The sequence below is a fragment of the Pelecanus crispus genome, chromosome 2 (genome assembly GCF_030463565.1).
Source record: "Pelecanus crispus isolate bPelCri1 chromosome 2, bPelCri1.pri, whole genome shotgun sequence".
In the NCBI taxonomy this organism is placed as follows: Eukaryota; Metazoa; Chordata; class Aves; order Pelecaniformes; family Pelecanidae; genus Pelecanus; species Pelecanus crispus.
Genome location: NC_134644.1, coordinates 27,743,187 through 27,770,657, shown reverse-complemented (window position 1 = coordinate 27,770,657; position 27,471 = coordinate 27,743,187). Strand labels below are relative to the sequence as shown.

Sequence of the window (27,471 nt, the reverse complement as noted above, 5' to 3'; positions counted from 1 at the left end):
CTCTGGGATAACATATTTAAGAAGGGGGAAAAAACCTGACCAATTGCAGCCAAAGAGAGGAGTGAGAATATGTGAGAGGAACATCTATGCAGACACCAAGGTCAGTGAAGAAGGAGGGGGAGGAGGTGCTCCAGGCACTGGAGCAGAGATTCCCCTGCAGCCCCTGGTGCAGACCATGGTGAGGCAGGCTGTGCCCCTGCAGCCCATGGAGGTCCATGGTGGAGCAGGTATCACCTGCAGCCCCTGGAAGACCCCACGCTGGAGCAGGTGGATGTGCCCTGAAGGAGGCTGTGACCCCATGGGAAGCCTGCACTGGAGCAGGCTCCTGGCAGGACCTGTGGAGACAGAGGAGCCCACGCTGGAGCAGGTTTGCTGGCAGCACTTGTGACCCTGTGGGGGACCCACGCTGGAGCAGTCTGCTCCTGAAGGACTGCAGCCTGTGGGAACGACTAATGTTGGAGAAGTTCATGGAGGACTGTCTCTCGTGGGAGGGACCCGATGCTGGAGCAGGGGAAGAGTGTGAGGAGTCCTCCCCTGAGGAGGAAGGAGCAGCAGAGACAACATGTGATGAACTGACTGCAACCTCCATTCCCCATCCCTCTGTTCTGCTCTGGGGGAGGAGGTAGAGAAAATCAGGAGTGAAGTTGAGCCCGGGAAGAAGGGACGGGTGGGGGAAAGGTGTTTTAAGATTTAGTTTTTATTTCTCATTATCCTGCGCTGATTTGACTAGTAATAAACTGATTTTCCCCAAGTCAAGTCTGTTTTGCCCATAATGGTAACTGGTGAATGATCTCTCCCTTACCTTGACCCAAAGCTTTTCATTATATTTTTTTCTCTCCCCTGTCCAGTTGAGAAGGGGAGTGATAGAGCAGCTTTGGTGGGCACCTGGCATCCAGCCAGGGTCTACCCACCACAACACACTATTTATATATGTTGTGTTTTGCAATTTAATGTAACAGACTTTACCTAGCAACCATACAGATTATTTCCAGGTGGAAGAAAATACCATCTTTTAACTACCAAACTGTTAACCTTACGGTATCATGGAGATTCCTTAGAAAATGCTTAACACATCCAGTTAGTTACAAGGAAAAGTCCACTGAACCTTTTTTTGAATAATGCAGGTTGTTGCTTCTGAATTAAATGGCTGCTTTAGGAAGAGTTGCTGATGTTGGTTTTGAAGCTATGGCTGATATGCAAGTAAACATAAAGAATAAGATTTAAAGAAGATCAATTTAAGAATTTATGCTTATCATAGCAGATGTATAGTTCAGTGAGATTTTCTGTGTAACAAATCACAGTAATTTTGAAAATAGTACACGCTCCTGTTTTAAGGTGACTGTGGCATGTAATATAAAGTTGTATCATCTCATTTAAGTAATAACACAATTTTCATATTTACCTTTTGAAAATATTTTTCTTTAATAATTGCACACAAAACATGATACCTTCTATGATTCTGTGATTCTTACCACTGAAGTTCAGGCCTCCAAAAGTTTCAGATACAATTAAACAGTTGTTTGTAGAATTCTACAAAGAAAAATCAACCCCCACTCCTGCCACCAAACATACATGACAGAGTGTAGTACAAATCGATGTGAACTTGGCAAAGACGACAGAGCTCATTTTGATGATTACTTGCTAAAATTGAAAGACAGGGAAGGCGCTTCTAATTGAGCACAAAATCACTGTTCCAGTATTTGAATATGGAAGGGAATAATTTGTGCCTTAATTATTGATCTTGAAAGCAAAGTTACACTGAAATTAGATTAGGCTACTAGTGAAATCATAGCTGTATCCATATGGAAGTTATGTTTCTTAATTGGTGGCTTAGATGCTCTAAAATGTAGATACACCTTGTTTTTTTTCTCTGTGCTTAGTGTGGATCACTAGACCCCCCCCCAAAAAAAGTAACCCACTGAAAAGAGGAAAAACAATTGCAGGAGGCCACATGCTTTCAGACTGCTTCATATCAACAGAAATTTGATACTGGAGAACACATAGAATGAGAACGGTCAAAGCAGTTCATTGGCAAAATTACTGCTACATTTTCTACTTATTTTACCCTTGGAACATGTACTGGCTGTTACCTTCAGTGTGCAGTACAAGCCATGCTCTTGCTTGCTTAATTTTCAAGGAAGAGGGGAGATGCGTCAGTTGCTTGGAAGTGTTTCCATGTATTTGCATATGATAGAAAGCATGGTTTCATCTGTACCACCTCCTATTGATACTAATCTCATGTCTCTGTAGAAATATAAAGAGTAGATTTAAACATTTGCGTGCTGTACTGATGGAACAAGTACAGAACTGTACATACCCATTTGTTCTATGCATTTATTATGGAGCTGCCTTTATTACGTTGAAACCCTTTGTTTACAGGAGCACATACATGGTGTGGACAAACGTTCTCAGCACTGTAAATACCCTTTTGTATACAGGGATATTGCTAATTCAAAACCAAAAGGCTTAAGATATAATTTGGCACATCCAGTTTTCAGATTCTTTCAAAAATAACCTTAACTTGGCATAACACTGTATTTTCATCCTGAAATAAGTTAAAACCTCTCCTAGCACACAACTGCCTCTGCTTAATCCCAGCCAGACCTCCTGCAGCTGAACTCCATACAGACTTCTGTTTAGGTCTGATCACTTTGGGCTGGCGTACAAAGCATCCTGGCATATAAAGCATCACAGGCTCCTCCCAGGGTTTTCTGCTGTGCTGCCTGCTCAGATGACCTGCACGTTACATACCGACGCCAGTTGACTGCAGAACACCTCACCCACTGCCTCCCCTGGTGAGACAGTCTGCAACACTTCCTGCAACATCCCTGCTGTTCCTTTGCCAAAGCTGCAGGCGCCTAAGCGTGCAGTTGAATTTCAGGAGGGGAGGGAGCTTTCGGAGGGCCAGCAGCAAAAAGTGTTGCAGCACTTAACTTCGCTTAACTGTGTGGTAAAAAGAGTATTAGTCAATCGGCACACCAGGTATTGGAGAATCGTACAAAGATGGTGCAATTTTCATTCAAGTTTTTTAACCAACAAGCATCCTGGTCTTCCTAATGGCTGTGTGAGATTTGGCATAATCCATTGTCGTGGTTTAACCCCAGTTGGCAACCAAGCACCCTGCAGCCGCTCGCTCCCTCTCCCCCTCCCTGTGGGATGGGGAGAGAATTGGAAGAGCAAAAGTAAGAAAACTGGTGGGTTGAGATAAGAACAGTTTAATAATTTAAATTTAAAAAAAAAAAAGTAGTAATGAAAACAAGAGAGAAACAAAACCTGGGAAAAAACAAGTAATGTAACCGCTCACCACCCACTGATCGATGCCCAGTGTGTCCCCAAGCAGCAGTCGCTGCCCCCCAGCCAATTTCCCCCAGGTTCTATACTGAGCATGACGTCATATGGTATGGAATAGCCCTTTGGGCAGTTTGGGTCAGCTGTCCTGGCTGTGCCCCCTCCCAGTTTCTTGTGCACCTGGCAGAGCATGGGAAGCTGAAAAGTCCTTGACTAGCATCAGCAGTACTTAGCAACAACTGAAACATCAGTGTGTTACCAACATTATTCTCCTCCTAAATCCAAAACACAGCACTATGCCAGCTACTAGGAAGAAAATTAAGTCTATCCCAGCCGAAACCAGGACATCCATATTAGTATTATATAGTAGTATAGTGTAGTAGTAGTAGTATATACTTAGTATAGTATTATATAGTATATAAAGCTTCTCTGCTTTAAAAAGTGAATGGCTGCTCCAAGCTTATTTACTTTTGATTTGATACTTCTAATCATTTAAAAACTGCCTTTAATATCACTGAGTCATCCCTAACAGTACTGCCTAAGTTCCCTGTACTAGCCAGATTGCAAACGACTGCAACCTTAAGCAATTTGCTTCAGAAGTTTCTTTTTCTCCTTTGGGTAGAATTAAAAAAAAAAAACAACAAAACACTGAAACAGTTCTGCTAAATTAGCTCTACTTAATTCAATAACCTGAAGATTCCCCACCTTCCTGTGGGCCTTGTTGAAGGCAGAAGGGCTGCAACAGTGGGTTACTTGTTCTTTCTGCTGTGATGCTATCTACTTTTTCAAGCTGCAGAAAGCCTCAGCCAATGCTTAGCATCTTGCATCTTCACAGCACTGTAACAACAGTAAGTAATTAATCCTCAGAACTCCTCTGTGATGCCGATAAAAATCCGCCATTAGCAGTAGGAATCCTGGACACATGCGGCATTGTTTATATGAAGGTATAAAATAGGCAGCGGTAAGAGCTGGCTTTGGTGGTGTGTGACAGACATGTCAGGTTATCACATATAAATACATCTTTTAAAAAAACCAAAACACCTTTCATATTATGTTTGTGTGTCTGTGTATATACATGTGTGTGTGTGTGTGTGTCTTTACAAAATTTCTGCTGGTTATATTTTTGTCTCTGTGGTGAGATAAGGAATATTTCCTACAGAATCTACAGGCAGGTGATTAATGCTGATCTCTCCCCTGGGGAGACAGGACAGAAGGTTTCACCTAGTTTAAGAGGATTGAGATGACAACGGGCTCGAATGATGTTAATCTAGAAGCCATCTTCAGGGAAAGAGACTTGCTTTCAGTGTAAGTGTCCTGGTTTCAGCTGGGATGGAGTTAATTTTCTCCCTAGTAGCTGGTATAGTGCTGTGTTTGGGATTCAGTATGAGAATAATGTTGATAACATGCTGATGTTTTCAGTTGTTGCTAAGTAGTGCTTACACTAAGTCAAGGGCTTTTCAGCTTCCCATGCTCTGCCAGGTGTGCAAGAAGCTGGGAGGGGGCACAGCCAGGACAGCTGACCCAAACTGACCAAAGGGCTATTCCATACCATATGATGTCATGCTCAGTATAGAAACTGGGGGGAGTTGGCTGGGGGTAGCGATCGCTGCATCACTTGTTTTTTTTGTCCTGGGTTTTGTTTCTCTGTCTCATTGTTCTCCTTTTCATTATTATTATTATTGTTATCATCATCATCATCATCATTATTATCATTATTTCAATTATTAAACTGTTCTTATCTCAACCCAGGAGCTTTCTCACTTTTACTCTTCCGATTCTCTCCCCCATCCCACTGGGGGGAGGGTGAGTGAGCAGCTGTGGTGCTTGCTGCCGACAGGGGCTAAACCACGACAGCTGTATAGGCACTAAGCCCGCAGCACACTAAATCTCTCTCTAGCCTCAGGCTGCTAAAAAGTGATGGTGTTTGCAGTTGTGCATCCCACTACCATTGACTACTTGCAGCTGAGAAGCTGTGCCTGCGCAGGGAGCCGCTCTACGCTACATTTTCCTCCTGAAAGCCATACGGCATTGGGATCTAGAAAGCCCTTTCTGTTCACAGACACCCTGAGAGGAGCCTGCTGCACTATCTGTCTTCAATGCAGATGCCTTCACATAACTTTAAAGTCCTGAGAAAATAAACAAAGTAATTTTCTTTCCCTTTTCTGGCAGTGATCAGTGCCGGTCAGATGTGGGGAAGGAAGCGAGTTTTGGTGACTCCAGCTCTGGTTGTCCCTAGCAGCCTGGGCTTATGGCAGCGGTCCCTCAGAGACGCTGCTCCTTGCTTTCCTGGTTAGGAGGCCATTGGTAAATCCTACCCAAGGTTTACGTGGTTCAGAGTATCATTGCTTCCCAGAAGGCCATTTACACGCTGCTTCCTTTCAGCACAAATTGCACTTGATTACAAAACGTTTACCCTTTTTTCTCACAATTATTATTTTGAAGTTGTATTACTGGCAAGATTTTTCTCCACAAAATATATTGATGTACCCTCAAGTTTAATATTTTGTGACTTCTTCCATCTTCAAGCTCAGCTAGATTTCTTATAGGCTGTCCAAATTAAGCAGCACCGAAAGGAGACTTTGATCCAGAGGGAGAAGTTTGAGCTGATGGCACCCAGCGCGGCAAACCTCTGCCCAGGCTGGCACAGCCCAGCCACCAGCGGCTGTGCCTGCCAGTTCGCGTGGCCCTGCCTGTTTCCCCTAAGGGGCATTTTGAAGGGACAGCTGAGCAGGAGTGGGCATCACCTTGGCCTGCTCTGGAGCGTAGCTCCGCTTTGAAGTCATCACTGTACAGTTACCGACATTGATTTGCCATATTAGAGCCAGATGTCATGTGCTTCATCTAGACTCCCTCTCAAGGTACTCATAAAAGTCAACCAAAGTGGTAGACAGGCATCTGTCTCAAAACCTCTGCAGAAAAAGGTTGAAACTACGGATTTGTTTTCACAGATGACTGAGGAATCTTTATTAAGTCTTGTCCCAGCTGACTTCAAAGCAAATTGCTTTTGTCAGCAGAAATTGATGTTTCATTTCGTTTGGTACAACCATAAATTGTGATAATGACAAAGACTGATTAAAAACCCCACAGTTGTCTAGACTCATTCTAGTTTAGACATGCTTTGTAAAGAATGAAAGAATACAAAAAATGAAATGAAGAATGATACTGAATAAAATATTTCAAATGACTTTTTAAACATGTGAGGAATACGAAAAATAATTTAGAAGGAAATGCATTACTTATTCAAAAAAATTCCACTTAAAACTATATACAAGTTTGATTTTTAACTGTCCTGAATTACAACTAAAACTTCATATTGCAATACCTTGGCGACAGTTGAGGGAAAAAAAGAAATCTGTTTTTCTTCTGCAGCTATGTGCATTTGCAATGCTATTTACACTTTATCTATTTCACATGAGTAGTCAATCAATATTTTTCACTACTGCTTTCTCGAGTCTTTCACAATGCATCAAGTAAAGAAATGATAGCATTCTCCCCATCACACCCCACAAGAGTAAAACTTGCAAGAACTGGCAGCAGTTCGACACAGTGTTTAGTACTTAGAAACAATCCTAATTTTAAAAAAAAACAAACTTTTTTAAGAAGGCCAGACAAGTTCTTCCCATAACAATTGAAGTGTACATAATTATTACTAAAATATATAGATCACTATCTGAACTTTTTTAAAACTCATGTTAGGAAGTAAGTCTGAAAAATGGCAATATACTTGCTACAAAAAGTTTTCCTCCCTCTGACCTCTCACAACCTGGGGTTTTCATATAGATTGTGGGTTTATTCAATAATTGATTTTTCCTAAGTCATGATGTCTTTGAGGCATTTCATACAGGGGAGAGAAAAATAAAGAAACACAGCTCCAGTCTGGTGCTCTCCTTCTCCACAATCCTGCTAGCAGGGTAAAGTCTGGAAAGCCCACTCTTATTGTTTTTTATATTGCCTTGTATTTTTCTATTAAACCCTTTGATATTTGGGCTTAAAACTGTTTTTCAAACCTATTCTCCTTCTCAGTATCCCTACAACTGAAAATGAGATATTTACGCATACAAAATCAGCCCAATACAGGCACCTACATGGTGAAACAGCTATCTTTACGCCTTCTAGAGAATTTCCAAAGTCAGTTGTTCCACAAAGTTTAAAAGACTAATGATTGAAATGACAGATGTGAATAAAGGAATTTGGCAGACAGTTTTGTGCCAGGTCTGTTTATTATCTCCCCACCAATGCTAATAACTAAAATGCAAAGACTTCATACACTGATCATGCATTATGCTGTGCGCTCTTTGAGGAGTAACAGCCTGACATGTAAAGACTAACATTTCCTTGGGAACTTGGTAAGGATTATGCTACAAAAATCTTTGTACATTACGACTAGATGTCATGCTGTGCAGTTACGCTGCTTGCTACTTGACAAGTATCACAGTGACGTGTATGGTTACGCAGACTGCTGTACAAAAAAAGAACAGCTGTAGGAAAGTTGCTGCTTTGCTTATTGTTACAGACTAACAAGATTCTGACTTGAACCTGTAATTGTTTGTTTAGGTAGCACTCTACTTCTCCCTTTCCGGGTGCTTATGGTTACTCAATGATGGAATTTTACTGATTCACAGAAAATTTTAGAGTATAGATATCACACCACTTTAGCCTAATTTATAACAGTGTTTGTTTTAGAGGCAGGAAGATATGTTTCTTTAGCCAGCTGACACAGTTTATACCAATAGGAAATACTCTGGATTTCTTACCAGGAAAAATGTGACTGTTAGTCTGTTAGAAAAGTGACTACTTAGAAACCACTCTAGAATTCACACAGAAAAGCCCTGCCCACACTTAGCAATAACATACTGGGCTAGGGAATCTAAAGACAAATCAAAGCTATATAATGCAGGTTCCATTTTGGTCCTTCTACAGAATGTAAGACACCGGGGCCAGAATTTTCCTAACAGCTGCCAAGAAAACTGTTTGCTTAGAGAGAATTTTGCTCTAAGTAGATATATGGTAAAATTTGAAGAGTCTTTTAGTTAATTTGCAAAAAGGCCTCTGTACCGTTTTAATGATCTAACAACTTGCTGGAAGCAGCTACATCTCTCATACGTCTCACACGGTATCTGGTGTGACTAATCAGGTGGAGACTGCTATCAGAAAAGACCACTGCAGGAGCCTAATGGTGAGCTCCAGTTTCACAGCATATATTTGGGGGAAAGGATGAGCTGATTTTCATTGGTTTTGGAAGAAAGCTTCTGTTTTGTTTTAGTCCTGTTCTTGTAATCAAGACTACAAGCAAACAAAGAGCAAAGAGAAAAAAAAATCACTTGTTGGTAGGCTTCCCCTTTTTTCCCTTGTCCTATTGTCTGGCAGGTACCAGAGGACCATCAGGGAAAACATGGAGTTTACTTCTTTCACCTGACATTCAAGCTAACCTGTGGGTAGTTCAAACTACACAGTTGTAATGCAAAGCCAAGATTTGGCAAAGGAATAGTCAGCCTACATCCTGACACTCACATGTCACCCCAAAGTCAATGGGACTGTGGATGCCCTTGCATCCACAACATACATCAGTGACGTGCCATTCAGCGCAAAAATACCATTCACACTGGCTAGGAGCTGGTGCCCTTTTCAAGTGGGTGATCTTTTAGCTGGACATTAAAGAGGCCAAATTTCAGTAAAGCCATTTCCTATTTTCACCACTCACTTGCTTACCTGTAAAACCTGCTCACCAGAACCTCGCTGGTGAATCCCATTCCTCCCCAAAACTGGAGACAGCTATCAGTCACCTCACGGGCCAGACGACCTGCCTTTAGCTTAGCCATGGAAGCAAATTTTGTCACATCATTGCCTTCCACATAGAGAGCTAAAAAAAAAAAAAAAAAAAAGGCACAGTTATACACACAGAGTCACTGAACACAGCCTGCCTCTCTGGCAATCACCTTCCCATGTTCCTTTAGCTTGACAATGTTCTCTGCATGAAGAGAAGCACATCTGGGAAGGCAGATGTGGGCGCTCACCAACAGCGCGGCACAGCAGCGAGCGAAGGAGCTCCACTTCGGTTGCCAGCTCGGCCAGGCGGAAGTGCACGGCTTGGTTGTGCAAGACGGACTGGCCAAACACTTTCCGCTGGCGTGTGTAGTCAACAGTTTCTTGTATTACAGCTTCCAGCGGTGTCAGGACTTGAAGAAACAAAGCACAGAACAAGACATCATTTTAGCCAGATCTGTTGTTTTAATTCTTGTTGAAAAAGATGGGGTTTTTTCACAGTGTACAAACAATACATTAGGTTTTCTAAAGTAAATTATTCCATATGCTCAGTTTGGGGTGCAGTTTCAATTCTGAAAAAAGTCTAGTATTTCCTTGTACCTTGAAGACCTCTTTATCCCTCTTTCACCTGAGCCCCAAACTGCCAAAACCTGGAGGAGATTGAAGGAGGGTGGGGAGGAGGGAAGGAAAGTCATCGAGAGCATTATGTGATGACAAGTATGTAAACTTTATCCTTAATACCTCATTTGGGACCCTAGCAAAAGCTTGTGGCAACTCCTGCTTTCCATGTTACCTGTGTCCTTAAGGTCTGTTACAATCCTGAAAGAAAATCTGAAGGCAGACAGTGTGCTTGCTGAGGAATGCTGTAGAAATGTAAGGAAGCTTTCAGGGAGAAGGCAGAAACCTATTCAGAGATCAAGGAACATGAACAGACTGCATACTGTGTCTGCATTCTGTGATCAGATCCCAGTATAGAAAGGAAGGGAAAAACATTAAGATTCACAGCCACTTTTAGTAAATGCTAAACAGTGCTTCTAATGGAAATAGAATCAGAATAGGATACTGCTGGAAGACAGGTGAGAGAGATGGCAGACACTGCTTAAAGCAAGAGAACTAGTGAACTGCTACTTTTGAGCAGACTTAAAGATACCCTGTTTTAAACAAGAAGAAAAGGGAAGAGTTTCTTTCCCAAGGCAAGCCAGCCTTGAAGTGAAGGGCTAGGCTATCAGTCTCTTGCAGCTTAGCTAGGATAATAGCAGGTGCTGAATTTGTAGAGAATTTTGTTTGGCAAATGTGGACTACTGTCACTATGGCAAGCAGAAGGGAGAGGGAGAGAGTTCACAAATCCATCTGTGTGACAAGGGTCACATTATCTCTTTTCAAAATATGTATACTGCATCCATTCACATTTGGAATCTAAACCGCAAAACTCTGAATCTGAAACGCAAAATACAACCAAGCCCTGGACTACTACAAAATCCCTTTTCCCATCTGCCAGTTACTCACATGATAGTTCCTTACCGGAGCCTGGTGTGCTTCTATATTCCTTTTTGCATGGCTTTCAAGATCACCTCCATTTAAACTTCATCCATATACTACTCTCATATGCAGACTCTGTGTCGCACCAATTGCACCCTGCCATGACCATTCACTAGCTCTTCCACAGAGTGCTACTTTTCACATGCTGTCCCCACATTTCATAAGGTGATCAGCTTTTCTCATTCCTTATTTTACCTTCCTTTCTCAAACAACTAGCCTCAATGTTTATTTTTCAAAAGAGCATATACGATAATGTCCTCATTTCTTCTGTGTTAATACACTATGCTGCCACGCTAATGCTGGTTTTCTGGACAGGAAAATTACTGTTTTCAGGGGCAACTCTTGTGCAGAAGAACATCCCTGTTCTTCCAAAGGACCATTTAACACAACACTGTAGCATATATAACACTAACAGTTTTTCACTTGTATGTCTACGATCTCCAGCTTGAGAGATGCTAAAGAAAGAGCAAGAAGTGTCTAGGCACCTCTTGTCCCTTGCCCTCAAACTGATACCTGGGAAGCATACAGTCGAGTCTCAGCTGCTGGGAGGGAAACTAAACAGTACATGCCAGTGCTAGGAGAGAAGAAGGGAGATGGGAGGGATAAGGACAAGGGATGATTAGTCTTGTGTTGGTCTGTCAGAGCAAGGTGCTCCAGCATGGCTCGTGTAGTTCCCAGCATCCAGCACCAGGGAAAGAAGAGACGGGAAACAGCAAAGAGAAGGCAGGAGCAGGACTGGGTGGGAAGGAGCAGAACAGCACCTATTTAGGTCCTGCTTGCAAAAGGACTGAAGATTATAAAGGGGTTTTGGCCCATCTCTGCTCAGGCTGTCACCATGCATCAAGGCTGGGAGTGGGGGGCCTGAGAAAACTGCACTCACAGTGTCCGCCTCTCTGCTTCACTGCCTCCTTCCTGCCCCAGCTGATCCATCCTCCTGTTTCCTTAGCCGCCATCACTGCTCTTCTGCTTATTCCTGGAACTGCCATTTGCACACAGAAATAAACAGAGGAAATCTTCTAAGGACAGTTTGGGGCTGCATCAAAAGAAGCGTGGCCACCACGTCAAGGGAGGTGTTTCTCCCCCTCTACTCCACTCTGGTGTGACCCCATCTGGAGCACTGCATCCAGCTCTGGAGTCCTCAGTACAAAAAAGACACGGACCTGTTGGAGACGGTCCAGAGGCGGGCCACAAAAATGGTCAGAGGGCTGGAACACCTCTCCTATGAAGAAAGGCTAAGAGAGTTGGGCTTATTCAGCCTGGAGAAGAGAAGGCTCCAGGGAGACCTTGTTGCGGCCTTTCAGTATATAAAGGGGGCTTATAAGAAAGATGGAGAGAGACTTTCTACCAGAGCCTGTAGTGACATGACAAGGGCCACTGGTTTTAAACTGAGAGAGGGTAGACTGAGACTGAACATAAGGAAGACTGTTTTGGTGTTGGAACTAGATGATCTTTAATGTCCCTTCCAACCCAAACCATTCTATGATTCCATGATTCTAAGAAATTCTTTATGATGAGGGTGCTGAGACACTGGAACAGGTTGCCCAGAGAAGTTGTGGATGCCCTATTGTTGGAAGTGTTCAAGGTCAGGTTGGACGGGGCTTTGAGCAACTTGATCTATTGAAAGATGTCCCTGCCCATGGCAGGGGGATTGGACTCAATGATCTTCAAAGGCCCCTTTCAACCCAAACCATTCTGTGATGCTATGACTACAGGTATTTAGGGCTATGAGCGTAGCTCTAACATGGCAAAGCTTAGCTGTGCAGCAAACAGCAGTGTAACACAGCGCATTGTGAATACCATTGACTGCCAACAACCTTGTACCACGTAACAGCACACAATACTTTGCCAGTCATATAAGTACAGAGAAATGCCATTCTTAACAGTGAAACTAATTTCCCTCTGAACTTCTCCCCCCCCCCCCCCCGCCCCATATATTTGTTTCCTCTTTTGTCATACAAAGTTCTCCACATCCTCAGACAAACTTGGCCCCATGGGTTTCAACTGACAGCACATGCAGGAAATGTCACTCTAGGGCAGCCTAAGGAATGCATGGTCTACCACACAGCCGAGAATTGTGAAAGCACGTGAAATCGCCAGATGCAGAATAATCTTTTCCTCATACCTCCATCCAACTTACATTTTTCCACTTGAAACTTCTGCTCACTGTAAACACACTTTGCCTTGCTACATCTCCTCTCAAAACAAAAGAAATTAATACATTTTTTTCTTAGGTTGTGGCTGATCACTCTCTAGTGAGATGTACAGTGAGTTCCAAGCTGAGCACTCCGTCTCTTAAGGACGTGCATTGCCTATGCAAAAGGATCTGTCATCCTGCTTAGTGGCCATGACTCAATGGTGCTCATAAAACTGAGACAAGAGCAGATAGAAGTCATTACAAAAGCACCATTCTGCTCTCTCATACACACTGAACTCCCTCTTTGCCTCCAAGTTAAGCAATTCACAAAAAAACCTGTTTGCTTTCTTGCCATAGCAACATTATTTTCCTGTGGTCAGTGCAACAGGTCCACAAATGGACGGTGTTTACCGAGTGTCACAACATGGGAGAGATAACGTGGCAGCTCTCCTTGTTCAATGAAGCAAAAAAACCAGCAACTTCGATAACACCGTCATTCAGAAGACCACACCTGTGACCAAATTTTGCAATTCCAGGAAATTAGTCTTCCATTTGTATTTTAAATGTTTGACTGAAAATTCAATTTAAAAGGAGAAAAAAAAAAAGTGAAGAAGGAAGGAAACTCCCCACACGTTCTGAAATTTGGCCACAAAGAAAATAATTAATAAACAAAGAGAACACTGGAGCATATGATACTTGATACTAAAAATACATAAAACCAAAAAGCAAAACACCCCCCACAACACAACAAAACAACACCCAAAAAGGAAAGAAAGAAAAGAATGGCAGTCCACTGCCTCTTCCAAGTTTTAGGAAGCAGTGAAAGTGAGGATGCCAGAACTGGTCCCTAAAGTGTTTAAAAGCAGACTGATGATTTTCAATGTCACACGAATAGTCATGAACTCCGAAGGAACAGAAACGTCCTTCTGAGGGCCAGAAGCAAGGACTAGGATTACACATGCAGACCTAATCACAAAACTATAGAAGCCACGTACATAGTTTTGCACATCTGGGCCTTCTGCAAAACACTTGTGGTTGAACATACGTAAAACCATTTGCAGGACTGGAAGTTAACAGCTAGATGTCGTGGTGTAACAAACCACATCCATCAAGCACCTGGCTCCCTTCTGAACATCAGTTACTCTTTTTTCTTGTTTACCACAACTGGTTACCTCTGAAGTTTGCAACCTGGCCCAAACCATGGGTCTTGTCCCTGCTCCCAGTGCTTTAATGCACTTTATATCAGAGAGTGGATGAAAGCAAAATCAGGCGCCTAGAAAGGTATAATACAGTGGCCACCGCACTGCAGGAGGCAGCTCCCTCTCCCTCGGTGAACTCCAAGGCTCTTCCTCCCTGATGGCCCCCACCTGGCAATGGCGGGGGGAGCAAAGATGCCCTTCCCAGGCTGCTCATCCAGGGCGAGGGTGTTCCTGCTCCTGCTCTGTTGTTCTGGGCAAAAAGAATTATTGAAACCTGGTGTCCCACTTCCTGGCAGAGCACGGTGACTGCCGTGCAGTTGTGCAAGGCTGGACAGTACCAAGCTGCCGGTGGTTTTAACAGGAGTGATCTAACCTGCCAGGCTTTGTGTTTTGATGCTGTCAGTGCACGTCACTTTTGCCTGGGGCATGACTAACGCCTCAGGCTACTCTGCTGCCTGGGGAGTATCACTGCAACCCAGAGTTTCTGATTGTTTTAACTTAAGACTTCAAACCGAGCATAAAAATGCACGATGCACGTCCTTGCAGTTTGTGCACGCCTCGATTAAAGCAGGACCAGCAGTAGGACCATGCCTCCTCCTTGCCTCAGTCTGCAGTGGCATCCCTTGCTAGCCTAACCTCCTGTTCTTTGCTAAAAAGACTCTCACATGTACTATTTATCTCAGGCAGAACTAAGAATTTTGACCCAAACCAAAGATTTTTTAAAGCATTTGAACTCTAAAATACTTGGTCTGGGATCAACCCACAACAGGGAGTGATTTTTTATTTGGTCACTGAATCAGAAAATCACTCTTAGAGTTCCCGATTCCCCAGCCACACACAGACAATAACAGACGGGGTATGCACAGGAGCATGAATATGGTGAGATTATTTATACAACCCTGAAATTTAAAGAGGACCAATCTTCTTACATTATACTTAAGTTGAAGAAGCAAACATTGTGGGGTGGGGGGGAGGTTGGGAGGCTGAAAATGGACAATCCAGACTTGGATGTGGTTATCTGGAATATCCAGAGTCTGTCTAACTCAAATATGTGGATTCAAACACGTCCTGAGTTCAGGCTAACAGGAACTCTGTGACAACGTAATGTCAGGGAAAGGCATTTGGTGCTGTACCACTTATGTCCAAAGTGTACAGAGGTAAAACAGATCTGCAAAACAAAGCTCTTGCATCCTGTCAGAGCCACTTCTTTACACAGGCACTAAGTTAATTTTCTAAAATCCAGGATGAACATCATAGTTTACTGTACTACAGGAAAAGTCACCATCCTTCTATTTCATGCCAGTATTTTGATAGCATTTGCACTATATTTGTAGCAGACATAACATGATACCATATCTTCTTATCAGTAGAAAAGCACCAACAAAAAGAAACAAGGCAAAACCAGCCTCTGTGATGCCTCACAAAATATTTTCTATTTCAAGTTTTCCTACAGAAAGGGAAGGTTGTCTGTATCCAGGCTATGACAGATCTCAAAAACAGATCGCAAGAGGTCAGTGCAATTTAGAATGAAAGTGCTGTTAGTCATGCAAAGGGTGACCCCCGTGTCCCTGCCCAGCCCCAGAAGCACAAACGATGACTTACCAGAGGCTACTGCCCACAGCCGCTCTTCTTGGAATTGCAACATCTGATATGTAAAACCCTTTCCTTCCTCACCGATGAGGTTTTTGCTGGGGACCCTTACATCTTCAAAAAAGATCTGAGCTGTGTCTGATGACCTCATGCCCAGTTTGTCTATCTTTTTAGCAACATGAATGCCTGAAGAAAAAGGGGTATTAGAAAGGCCACAAAAAATAGAAGCACTATGTACAAGTACAGCATTTTAAGAAAGCGAAGTTTGCAGATGTGAAGGTATGTGCCAAGACTACAGTGAAACCTACCTTTAGGAAAAACATAAGCGTATTCTGGAATTTAAGAGTAAAATGGCCCGCATCCTATTTTTAAGAGTTTTTCCATTTTATTTAACTAGCAAATCAGAAACTGCAATTGTAAAGGTCCCACTTTTCATTATGTCCCCAAATAATAATTGTTTACTTGTAGTAATAATCTTACTTCATGCACGTCTTGAAACAATGCAATATTTATTTGCTTATGTTTGATTTTTAGTGCACTATAATAAAATACTGGAATTCAATTTAGCAGTATTTGCTGAGTGCCTGCACTGCTGTAAAACAGTAGAGAAATATTTAATAATGACAAAAACAGAGCTATGTTTTAAGCTGCAACTAGAGAATTTCTCCTCCTGGAAATCCTGGTTAGCTAGCTAGCTGTTTTTTTCTGGTACCTGTAAAAGAGAGAGTTTGTAATCACACCACACCGCTTTTTCCTAATAATAAAAAGTTAGACTCAAATTCGTAACTGCTACAAACACTCAACAATTCCATATCAACTCCAACTTTTGTTAAAACTATGTATTTTATGATGGCCTACAAAATAACTGTTTAGTTCATCGAAGTAGTCCTAGAGGGGTTCATAATGATCACTCTTCATTCCTCTTGAGTTTTCATGAGGACATGCTTGTGAAGAGGGTTTGCTTCTCCACAGTACATAGCACTGACTCTGACTCCATGGGCAATGGTCTGTTGGAGATGAACCCAGTTCCTACAGGTTTGGCCACCTAAGACTTCCGCTACCTAGTCACACCAGGTAGGATTCCTTCCTTTTGTTTGCTTTTTCTTAGTTACAAGTTCTTTCTTGCTATCGTTCAGATGCAAGCATGGCTTACCACTGTGACATGAGAATTTAACAGACATCCACTGATTTTTGTGCCAATTCCCTTGTTTTTACCTCCTAGCTGCTCTGGGGCTACTGCGAATATTTGGGAAGGAACTCAAGAATGTTTCAGGGGTAAACTGAGGCCAACAACCAGGTATGAGGATTTGTGCAAAACATGCTGATTACATCTGCCAAGTCAATATACATAGAAAAACAGTCCTCCAAATCAGCACATATGTCTTTGCAGAAAAGCAAACATTTTACTACCCACATACATGGTATACTAACCAGTTTCGTGATAAGGAGGTATTCTGGTGATATTTTCCTCTTTATTTTTTTTCAATCCTCTATTACTGTCTGATGCGGCTTTGTAGGAGTTGGTCACCACATAGATTGTTGTCGTCCCTCTCTGTACTTGTTTGTACCTTGCTATCCTTCATGGCTTTCTGTGAACATCTCGTTCTGAACTAATATAGACATCTCAACCTCTACTGACAGGAGGCCTTCAGCCATGTGAAAATTGCTTTGGTTTTGCAGGCAGAAGAAGTTGGCAGTCACTCCCTTCAAATTCACTCTCTCTGGCTGCACTGAATAAGGTTATGGAAAGTTTCATCTCTCCACAGAGATGAAATACTAACACTACTTCCAAATGCCAAGACAGCTCTCAGAATAAGGTCCACATAGACTTCCACACCTTCTACTCAAGATTTTTCTCCACCAGTCAATCTATAAACAGATTATGTGTTAGAAATACTTGCTTTGATACGTGTTTAACGCAGAAGAAAATCAGGACAGCTGTATGAAAGTTTTTGACTCTTGGATTGAAAATTATCCAGCAGTTTGCACCCAGTCATGCCAAAAATGCATTTCTGGTTTATTTCTGTATGAAAATCAGAGCTAAACAAACACATACTGAACCACTTACAGGTCCAAATGATTTCTGGAACATCTTTTCCTGTTGGAGTATTACTGCTTGGTTTCTTTGAGAGCCTCAGAGATTATGTCTTCGGTCTACTTCCAGCTGGTTTTATGCAATCACTGCTCCTTACCCATATGAAGATGCACTTACTGCTCTTGTGAGTAAGTGGTTTACTAAGGACTCTGCTGGAAAAAGCACAACGGCTGCCAGTTCTTTATATTGCTCAATCAATCCTGTTGTGTACTTCCCCAGATCCACATACAACAAAAACGACTGAAGAAGGCTCTTACAGGTTTGGTTAGAGGAGCTAAATGTGTTAATGATTTCTATCCACACTTCTTCCAGATTGGATTGTGTGTTCAAGTTTCCTGAATCCAGCAGCATCTCCCCTTTGTTGTGCCTTACCAGCTTCACTTGCTCTTAGATTGATTCATGTTTGTCATTCAGAAGGAGGCCGAACTGCATCAGTCTCATGTAGTGCCCCCTCTGTTGCTAGCACATGCTTCACATTTTCTCTTTTTTTGAAGACAATGATACATAATCATCTCTTTGGCTACAATATGGGCATCAAAATCTTCCTTTACTTACTTTGATTATCTTCATTCTCTTCATGAGGAGTACTATATACTAAAAATTACCAGCAGCAGTAGAAATCATCTGCCCAGATAACTCCCGGAGTTTGTCTGTAGTAAATAAATCACAAGCCATCCAGTAACACACAAATCTCAATCTAGCAAGGCCAAGTACCTGACTTATTAAAATCACTCTAACAGAGCCATTTGTGCTACTTGTACCAGTATCACTGAGATGGACTGCTCTATCTCTTCCCGGGCAGTTCTTTCCAGGCATCTTTGATTTTTCATTTTCTCCCGCTCCTCCAGCCTTCTGACAATCTCTTTTATTTCCTGCATTCTATCTTGAGAGAAGGCCAGTCGCTCTCTCCTGACACCATTTAGTGCCATTACAAATGGAAAGAGGCACATTTTAAATTGCAACCTGAGAAACATGCTCTTCCCCCTTTCCTGGATGCTCATCTCTCTTATCTCCTCCTTGCAATCTACCCTAGCGCTATCTCAGGACTCAGAGGACAAACCAGCACACAAATAGTTACCAGATTAGGGCTGCAAGCCATTTGTCTCATGTATTTCACACACAGACATTTTACAACTGGTTAGATTCTCTTTCATCGTATGAGAAATTCAGCAGTTTTTTTTTTTTTTAAGATGTCGTTAGTGTAGGGAGTATTCACCTAATTTGGATATCTACTGTGAACCCACACTGACATTATCCAAATTCCCTTTATGAGAAATGTATTCAGCAGTGTCTGTCAAATCTAGACCATGATTTGTTTCACCCCAGAACAGACACTGTATACACCTAAAATTAGAGGAAGCAAATCCTACTTCCTATCTCCAGTAAACTACCAGTTGTTGAAGTTAGTAATTTACTTTCAGACTTGGAACTTTTTTTTCCTTTTTTTTTATCACCACATTATACAAGTATGAAGCAATTAAGATTTTTGTAAAAAATGCTGGATTAATCTCCCATGTCCTTCCACCTGCTAGCAAGCAATGAGTTACCGCTGCGCCATGGATCCCTTCCTTACCCTGCCATACAGGCTGGTGACTGCAGCAGTTAGTCAGATGTAACACACTCATTCCCCATTGTTCTCGTTCTTGAGCTTTGACACATACACATCTACAGACGCTTGATAGCGCATCATTGGGTGATGTCCTCCAGACACTTCCCGTACAGTCTTGGTCTGCTGCCCTCCAAGGAGCACAATCTTTGGCAGTCAGACATCCTTAGGACGTATCAAAACAGCTGGAGCTTCCTCCTCACATCTGTGTCAAATGGCAACCTTTTTCATACGTTTCCTCTTTGTCTTCCTGAAAAATCTCACTTCTGATATGACCACTGAGCACAATCAACCATCTTAATATTTCATTTCAAAAGGTCACTAATCTTGGTACAGTGACCCTTTTGGAGGTCAGTATCTGTATCACACAGAAGAATGAAAGCATATACACTTTAAGAGTGCAATTTTTGTTTCAAGGAAGACTTCCACTCTTCTGCAGATCAGGTTCAGGTGACTCAGGCAATTTTTCTACTCAAAATCTATTTACCTCAGGTAAAGAAAGTCTGCATATAGGCTGTGTGACCTAACCACACCCTCCCCCCACAAAGCCACAATGACTCGTGTCTTTTTGGAATAAGCAAAGCAGCTGAAAACCTCCAAGTCACTTTCTGTATATTCGATCTGCCTCTAACAGTGGGTTGGCTGCTTTGTTGTTTTTGGAAAACTGATGTCAGAGAAGTAGTATTGCATTTGCGCTCTGACCCCTTCATGAAAATCACAAGGAGGACTTCATGCAGATGGCTCATAAGTGAGTTTACCTGGAAATTCAGAGAGATTCTGGCTCTGAGTTACATGTTCACTCATCACATCCTAAGGGCAAAGTCAACAACTAGCGAAGCAGCGCAGGTCCGTCTTCTGTGAGCTCCCACTCAAAGCCTGTCTTGCATGAGCAGAGGTTGTAGAAACTCACAGCCCACTCAGTACTTGCTTAATTCCCAAGGCAACTCACTTACTTGCTTGACTTATTCCACACTGAAATTCACCTACAAGACGCTCCCATAAGTAGCTCTCATCACCCTCTTTTGCAACACTGGAGACCTGGGTTTTGTTCTCAGTCTGATCCATTAAGTGAACATACGGACCTTCACTTCACTGCTGTGGTGGTGTCCCTACATGTTAAATGCTGATAATGACATATATTTTGTATGTAAAATACTCTGAATTGAATGAACAAAAAAGCCATAGGCTTTAACATTTTATATTAATACATAAAGACATTATTACACATTATTATATATCAAATAGATATTAAATATAACATATAACATATAATATCTATTATATAAATATAATATAAAGATTAATATATATTTAAATAGATGTTAAACCATATTATACACTATATATCAAATAAATTAATATATATTATAAAGTGATGAATATATATTACTTTTTAAAAAAATATTAAAATGAGTGAAAACCAAAAAGGTTTAAAAACTTTTCAACAGGTGTTAAAACTGCAAAAGGTCCCTGCCAACATAACCTTAACTGTATCCTCTCTGAATGATGTCCTTTATGCATACAGCACATTATTGCTGCAAGGTCTGCAGACTACTCGGGAACAGACATCATGGGTACTGTACCACTGAAACTTGTACCCTTAGATCGGGATGTATTTCTTCAGGGTCTTCACCCAAATTACTAGCCATCTTCAAAAACAAATCCCTACTTCCAAGATCCTTGAAGCTTTCACTCCAGCCCACATTTAACTCAGAGACTATTCTTGTAATTTGTAGTGCGCTGGCAAAAAGATCCCTTTGCAGAGCACAGCCACGAAGCACCCTGGGTATGCCTGCACTTCTCTTCAGCAAGCCCACCAGGCTGGGTGGTGGAGGACAGTTATCAGAGGAAGATCAGGACCATCCACACAAGACAATCACAGCACAGCACTGCATCCTTCTAGTATTCAATACAGCTGCTCAGTAAACCCACCCTAACGGAGCCGGATACTGCCCATGGGCTCCTGGGAGGCAGGTGTTGGCATGTGGGATAAGATTGTTTTGGAAGGTATTTCCGTATTTCCCAAGTCTGAAATCTCTAAAGTCTTTATCCTTTGATTTTCATGTTTCAGAATCACTTTCAGTATTTTCTGAAGAAGTAAGACAGCACGCTTAAAAATACTTCTCCATTCATTGGAAAAAGAAGTATATATTCTGTGGGCCAGTCCTCATATAAAACAGGAAAGAGTTTAATGCTATTTTGGAATGGTAACTTAGGAACATTTTACATATAGTACATATGTAGCAAAGATTTATGTCAATAGTGTAATATGTTATTTATTTTGCGGACTGTTTGCATCTTCATGCCTTTTGGGGACAGAGAACAAAGATAAAAGTTTTGTGGAACTTCTCCAAAGCTAAAAGACATTGGATGTTATAACTTTGAAAAAAATGTTGGGTCTATTTTTAATGATTTCTCTGAGACATTAATTTTTTCCTTGCCATTGACTTGTCCATTCTCACAGAAGGTTATGAAATATTCCCATGCAAATGTATCTGAACAACTTTTATAAATTTATTTTTGGTGAAAAGGACTTGCCATATAAAATTATTTGGGAGTCACATGCTGAAGTCTGCAAAATATTTAACTTCCTTCTCGTTTCCTCTTGTCCCCTACTTTTTTGTGGAAGTGTGCAAATGCATTTCACAACCAACCTTGTATGACAGAGTATGACACCTTAGAAGAGCATTTATGGGTGCAGTCCTTTCTGTCAAACACCCTTCCTTCTTGTATTGGGGATACACAAAAACACCAGTAAAATCAAATCAAAAGAGAAAGAGTTCTGTGTTATTACCAGGTAGATTCATTGGCAGGCATATGAGAGACTTATTTTGATGGGGAGGTCCTTCACTGGTGTTTGCTAGCAGGCACATCCAGTCTGCTTGGCACCCGGACGTAGTCCACATCTTACCACCATTTATGACATATTCATCGCCTTTTCTCACAGCTGTTGTCTTGATATCTATTTCAAAACATAGGAAATGAAAAGTTATTCTTGTGAAGGAGGGATAAGCTGGTCCCTGTAGAACTGGCAGAGTCACTCCCTTGCTCTCAAACAGACGACTAATATTTGGTTGTCCCTTCACAGCCCCCAAGTCCTCTAACCCTTCCAGGCTGCACAAGGCAGACTTGTCTCTTGGAAGGCAAGCCAGGGAAACCAGACCACTTCTTTCACCCTCCTTTAGCTGGAGTCTTCATCCCAGTGGATGAAAGCAGAAAACTTTCCCTCAGTAAATTTGGTTGTCAAAAACTCTGGCCAGAAACATTTCAGTCTAAGGTGATCCATTACGCGTTTCTGTTACTGTGCATGTTAGTCACTGAGGAGGCTGTAAACTTCAGAGTCCTGACTTAAACAAACATAAGCCTCAGTATCTGTGCATACATAAAGATATATGTACACGCACTTCCTGCATGTTTTTGGTCAGAACAGTGTAATAAATTCAAAGATAGTAAACTTTCAAAAGGCCAAGTCTAGATACTAACTTCTGTATATGAAGGAGTGCCAAGCACTTGCTATTTATACCCCCTGGGAAAAACCAATCTTATTTTCATCTTTGACATTCACATCATGCTGCTAGCAGCCCCAGCTGCAACAGACAGCTGGAGTGAATCATTAGTTATTCTTTACACTCCAGAAGAATTTCCAAAGGGCTGGCTTCCTTCCCCTGCAATTGAACTTCAGCTAAAACCCCAACTGTGGAAGGCTCTCCAACAGATATCTACCTACAAGTAGGTGATGGTATAAGAGAACCCTACGACACCCCTAATAGCACCTGTAAATCTAATGAGACTATAAAGTCCATAAGAGCTCACCTACTGAGGGAGGCCATAGACTTGGAGGGTAGGAGTCAGAAAGCAAGTGGACTGCGCAGGCACATTTAAGTCAGCTGGTTATACCTCCATACACACCCACACACCCACCTCAATCTGCACATGAACCTTCTTCCCAAAGGCTCTAAACATTAACCAAAGCAAAACCAAGTATCTGAGCTTCATCTACAAGATAAACTGGGACTGAGGTCAGCATGACTGAAAAGAAGTCTTGTTAATGAAGGAACTGGGGAAAAATGATGGGAGAAAATTGTATAAGGTATAAGACAAGGGAATATCGGATATAGCTATGGCTAAAGGAACTTACAAGCAGATAATGATGAACAGCAAGGGAAAGAGATAGTACTAACGTGGATAAAAACAGCAGCCACGTAGCTATTCAGTCAATGAAAGGACTATGCCAAATCTGTCCAAGGGACTTGGTATGAAATCTGTTTAATAATGAAGGCCAACCAACTGAAGGAATCTAAAGTACTGATGCTCACAATACGTAGACACAGACACTGGACAATCATATACATGGAGACTAAATAATAAATAAGAGCTGGAATAATAAATATGACCCTGTACTGAAGTAGCGTGAAAAGGATGGGAGCACACAGAGTGATTTACGTCACACATCCCTTTGTTGTGGAACAGCTACTGAAGAGATTAGATAGAGGTCCCATGGAAGGTCTGCAGAGGAACAATGAGCACTGTGATGTTACCACAAATGTAAACAGTTCTTGCAAGCATGGCATCACAAAGGACTAACCACCCAAATACAGATTACAGAACAAATGCGTTACTAATGGGAATGTTCAAGTACTCCCAGATGAAGTGGCTGACAGTTTGCTTTAAACACTTGAGAAATGACTATTTAAAATCAACTTATGAAGAGTTGATTCTCTGTAACTTTAATCAGAAGAAAGATGGTCAAGCCAATAAGTAAGTTGTATGTTTAAAATACAGCAGGCTTTGAAAACCTACTTAAGAATTTACTGAAGTCAAGTAGACTCAGTCTCAGGGATATGGCTATGAAGATAATTTGGAACCTTTGACTGTAACTATTCTCCCTGACAGAGCATAGCTCTGGGAAAAGACTGCTTCAGTGGGTGCCCCATAACTCATTTCTGGCAGGTCAACAACACTGGCCCTGTACTGCCTATAACTCAACAACTTACAGAGCACGCTGTGCGGGCCCCTTCTAGGAAAGACCACAAGGCATCATCATCATCATCAAAAGGCATATGATACAGCTAGTGCCATGTAAGCAATTAGGGCTAGTCACTTCACCATTCAAATCAGAACATACTTGAGCCTCATGTTTTCTTCTCCACTGGGCTCTTGAGTCCAGCCAGGCATCTAAATAGATTTGACAAAAGGCAAGGTTGGCTTCAACTTTTCAGGTCAATATTACAATCAAAATTAGGCAACATATATCCTTAAAGTAAAAAATGAAGAACACATACCTGGAACTTATATCATCAGCGCACGGAAAAAAAAAACAGAACTTGCATGAAATAGCTTCAAGTCTAACTGAATGAATAATCACTTCAAAAAACAGGAAATGGCCTACAGGAAAGGAAAGAGATTAATCTTCAAAGTAAGCTACAGTTTGAAGGTCAGAAGGTAAGAACTGCCACAGGTCAAACTAAGTTAAATCTTGCAGATGAAAACCAACAAAATCGAAGAAGATTGAGTGGCAAATAAAAATGTTTCAGCCACAGAAATGAAAAGAGAATGAGAAAAAAATTAAGCATATAGAGGACACCTCAAAACTAAAGAAATATTTCACAAGAGATTACAAAAAGATTCACAATATAGCTAACAAAGCAAGACATCTACAGGAAGGACTGCACAGAAATTAAAATTAGTGAAAACAGAAGTTATTTGTTTTGGCAATCTGCACAGCTTCAGAATACATTTGGAAAGAAAAGAGAATTCAATCTACCAGTGGCATCTTACTTAAAACCAACCTGATACCCTGTTGGACCCAAGCAAACTAAAATTGATGCTACTAGGTAACTATGACTTAAAATTTTGAAAAGATAAGAATCAGGACAAAAGCAGAAATGTGGGTAAGGAACTTGGCATAGGGGAAATTGCATCAGGTTGCATTAAAAGAGGAAGTGTAGGAGAAGGGTACTATTTGAGCTCCTCCTTGGATATCAGCCTTTGTACAAAACCTATTGAATATTTCCATTAATGATCTTTAAAAGAAGAATAGGAATACACTAATGAAATTTGCTGGTAACACAAACTTGGGAGACATCGCCAACACAGACAACTGAAGTATTGCCCAGCAAGAAAGGAATGATCTTGAGTTTTCAAATTCAACATGGCAAGTACAAGTACTTAGGCACAAAGTAATAAGAATGATTAATGAGTCAATAATAAGAATAATTGCTATATCTCACAATGTTTCAATAGCAAACCGCTAATGAAGATGATCTGCATAGTTAATCACAAGATTCACAAGCCAGCAAACTGTTGTGTAACATTACATATTGGAGGGTAATATTTCTATTAGGGTTGGAGAAGTATTTGTGCCATTATAGACACCATGTGCAATTTTGGTTTTTCATGCCCAAAAAAGATGACCTAAACCCTGAAAAGCAGAAAGACTGGATTCCACTGAGACAAAATGGGGCAAGATATCTATGTTGAAGAGGTAGACATGAACAGGGTTACTTGGTGCAGTTGCCTGGAAGACATAACTTGAAGAAAGAGGAACTGTCTTCCATGACATGTTCTCACATATCCCCCACAAACTGTCAGCAAAACATTCTATAAATTGCAGAATAGTAGTGAGATAGAATGAGACAAAATCATTAAAACTGACACAAATGTGTATGCTTTGTGGTATCAAGAATCCTGAAATTAAAGAAAGACAATATCTATACCAACTGTTCTGTACTGTTCTGCTTCTTAGGTCACCTCTGTGCTAGTTTTGGTCAATACTTTTTTTTTTGTGCTAGTACATGGTCAATACTATGTGCAATATACAACCACTACATTTGAAAGCAGACAGGTGCGCCTTCAAATTGACTTGAAATTTATAGTAGACTAATATACACAGTCCTTTTTGTTCTGTTGAATTTTGAATAAATTAATTCCAGGCACATTTCACTTCCCACACAGAGAAACAGGTTTTTTTCTTCTGTGTTCGCATCACCTTCAGTAATTTTGGAACTGGCAGAAGAAAATGCTAGAGATACCATACTCTCTGTCGTTCTTTGGTTTAAAATATACCGTCTCACATGGCAGACCATGTCCTCAACCTTCACATATGAACAGTTGCTATGCTTTACTACCCCTTCACTTAGATAAGGGAGACAAATATCCAAGTAGCCTGAGAAACCAAAGGAAGTATCAAGTGCAGTTTCACACAGTTCAGTCTACTTTAAAGCTGGGCCACCTGAAGATGATACGTTCTCTTTGCCTCGTGCAAACCAGTGCTACTCAGAATATAAGCTAGTGCTGCTCACAGAATCATGATAGAATCATAGAATGCTTTGGGTTGGAAGGGACCTTTAGAGGTCATCTAGCCCAACCCCCCTGCAGTGAGCAGGGACAGCTTTAACCAGATCAGGGTGCTCAGAGCCCCGTCCAACCTGACCTTGAATGTTGCCAGGGATGGGGCCTCCACCACCTCTCTGGGCAACCTGTTCCAGTGCTTCACCACCCTCACTGTAAAAAATTTCTTCCTTATATCCAGTCTAGATCTATTCTTCTTTAGTTTATATCCATTACTCCTTGTTCTGTCACAACACTCCTCGCTAAAAAGATTCTCCACATCCTTCCTATAGGCCCCCTTTAAGTACTGAAAGGCCGCAATAAGGTCTCCTCGCAGCCTTCTCTTCTCCACGCTGAACAACCCCAACTCCCTCAGCTTGGCCTCGTAGGAGAGGTGCTCCAGCCCTCGGATCATTTTGGTGGCCCTCCTCTGGACCCGCTCCAGCAGGTCCATGTCCTTCTTGTGCTGAGGGCCCCAGAGCTGGACGCAGTGCTCCAGGTGAGGTCTCACCAGAGCAGAGCAGAGGGGCAGAATCACCTCCCTCGACCTGCTGGCCACGCTGCTTTTGATGCAGCCCAGGATTCGGTTGGCTTTCTGGGCTGCAAGCGCACATTGCCGGCTCATGTCCAGCTTTTCATCCACCAGTACCCCCAAGTCCTTCTCCGCAGGGCTGCTCTCAATCCCTTCATCCCCCAGCCTGTACTGATATTGGGGGTTGCCCTGTCCCAGGTGCAGGACCTTGCACTTGGCCTTGTTGAACCTCATGAGGTTCACACAGGCCCACCTCTCCAGCTTGTCCAGGTCCCTTTGGATGACATCTCATCCTCACGTCTAAGTTGTCCATTTAGTTACTTTTTAGAGGCACTAAGCTGTTTTCTGGATTTACAGCAGGGATCAGATCTTCCATGACAGGTGAAAAAGTATCGC

General features: G+C 41.8%; 1 protein-coding gene across 1 annotated transcript in view; it reads right to left on the bottom strand.

The window, feature by feature from the left end:
• Positions 1 to 2,153: 2,153 nt before the first annotated feature.
• Positions 2,154 to 27,471, bottom strand: part of LOC104036529 (putative acyl-CoA dehydrogenase 6) — a 92,251-nt gene continuing 66,933 nt past the window's right edge. Inside the window, exons 5-9 of the mRNA XM_075728199.1 lie at positions 22,009 to 22,176; positions 15,526 to 15,699; positions 9,303 to 9,464; positions 8,998 to 9,148; positions 2,154 to 2,244 (exon numbers count right to left, since the gene is read on the bottom strand). Of these exons, the coding sequence (XP_075584314.1) occupies positions 2,154 to 2,244; positions 8,998 to 9,148; positions 9,303 to 9,464; positions 15,526 to 15,699; positions 22,009 to 22,176 (746 nt within the window). The remainder of the gene's footprint in view (positions 2,245 to 8,997; positions 9,149 to 9,302; positions 9,465 to 15,525; positions 15,700 to 22,008; positions 22,177 to 27,471) is intronic.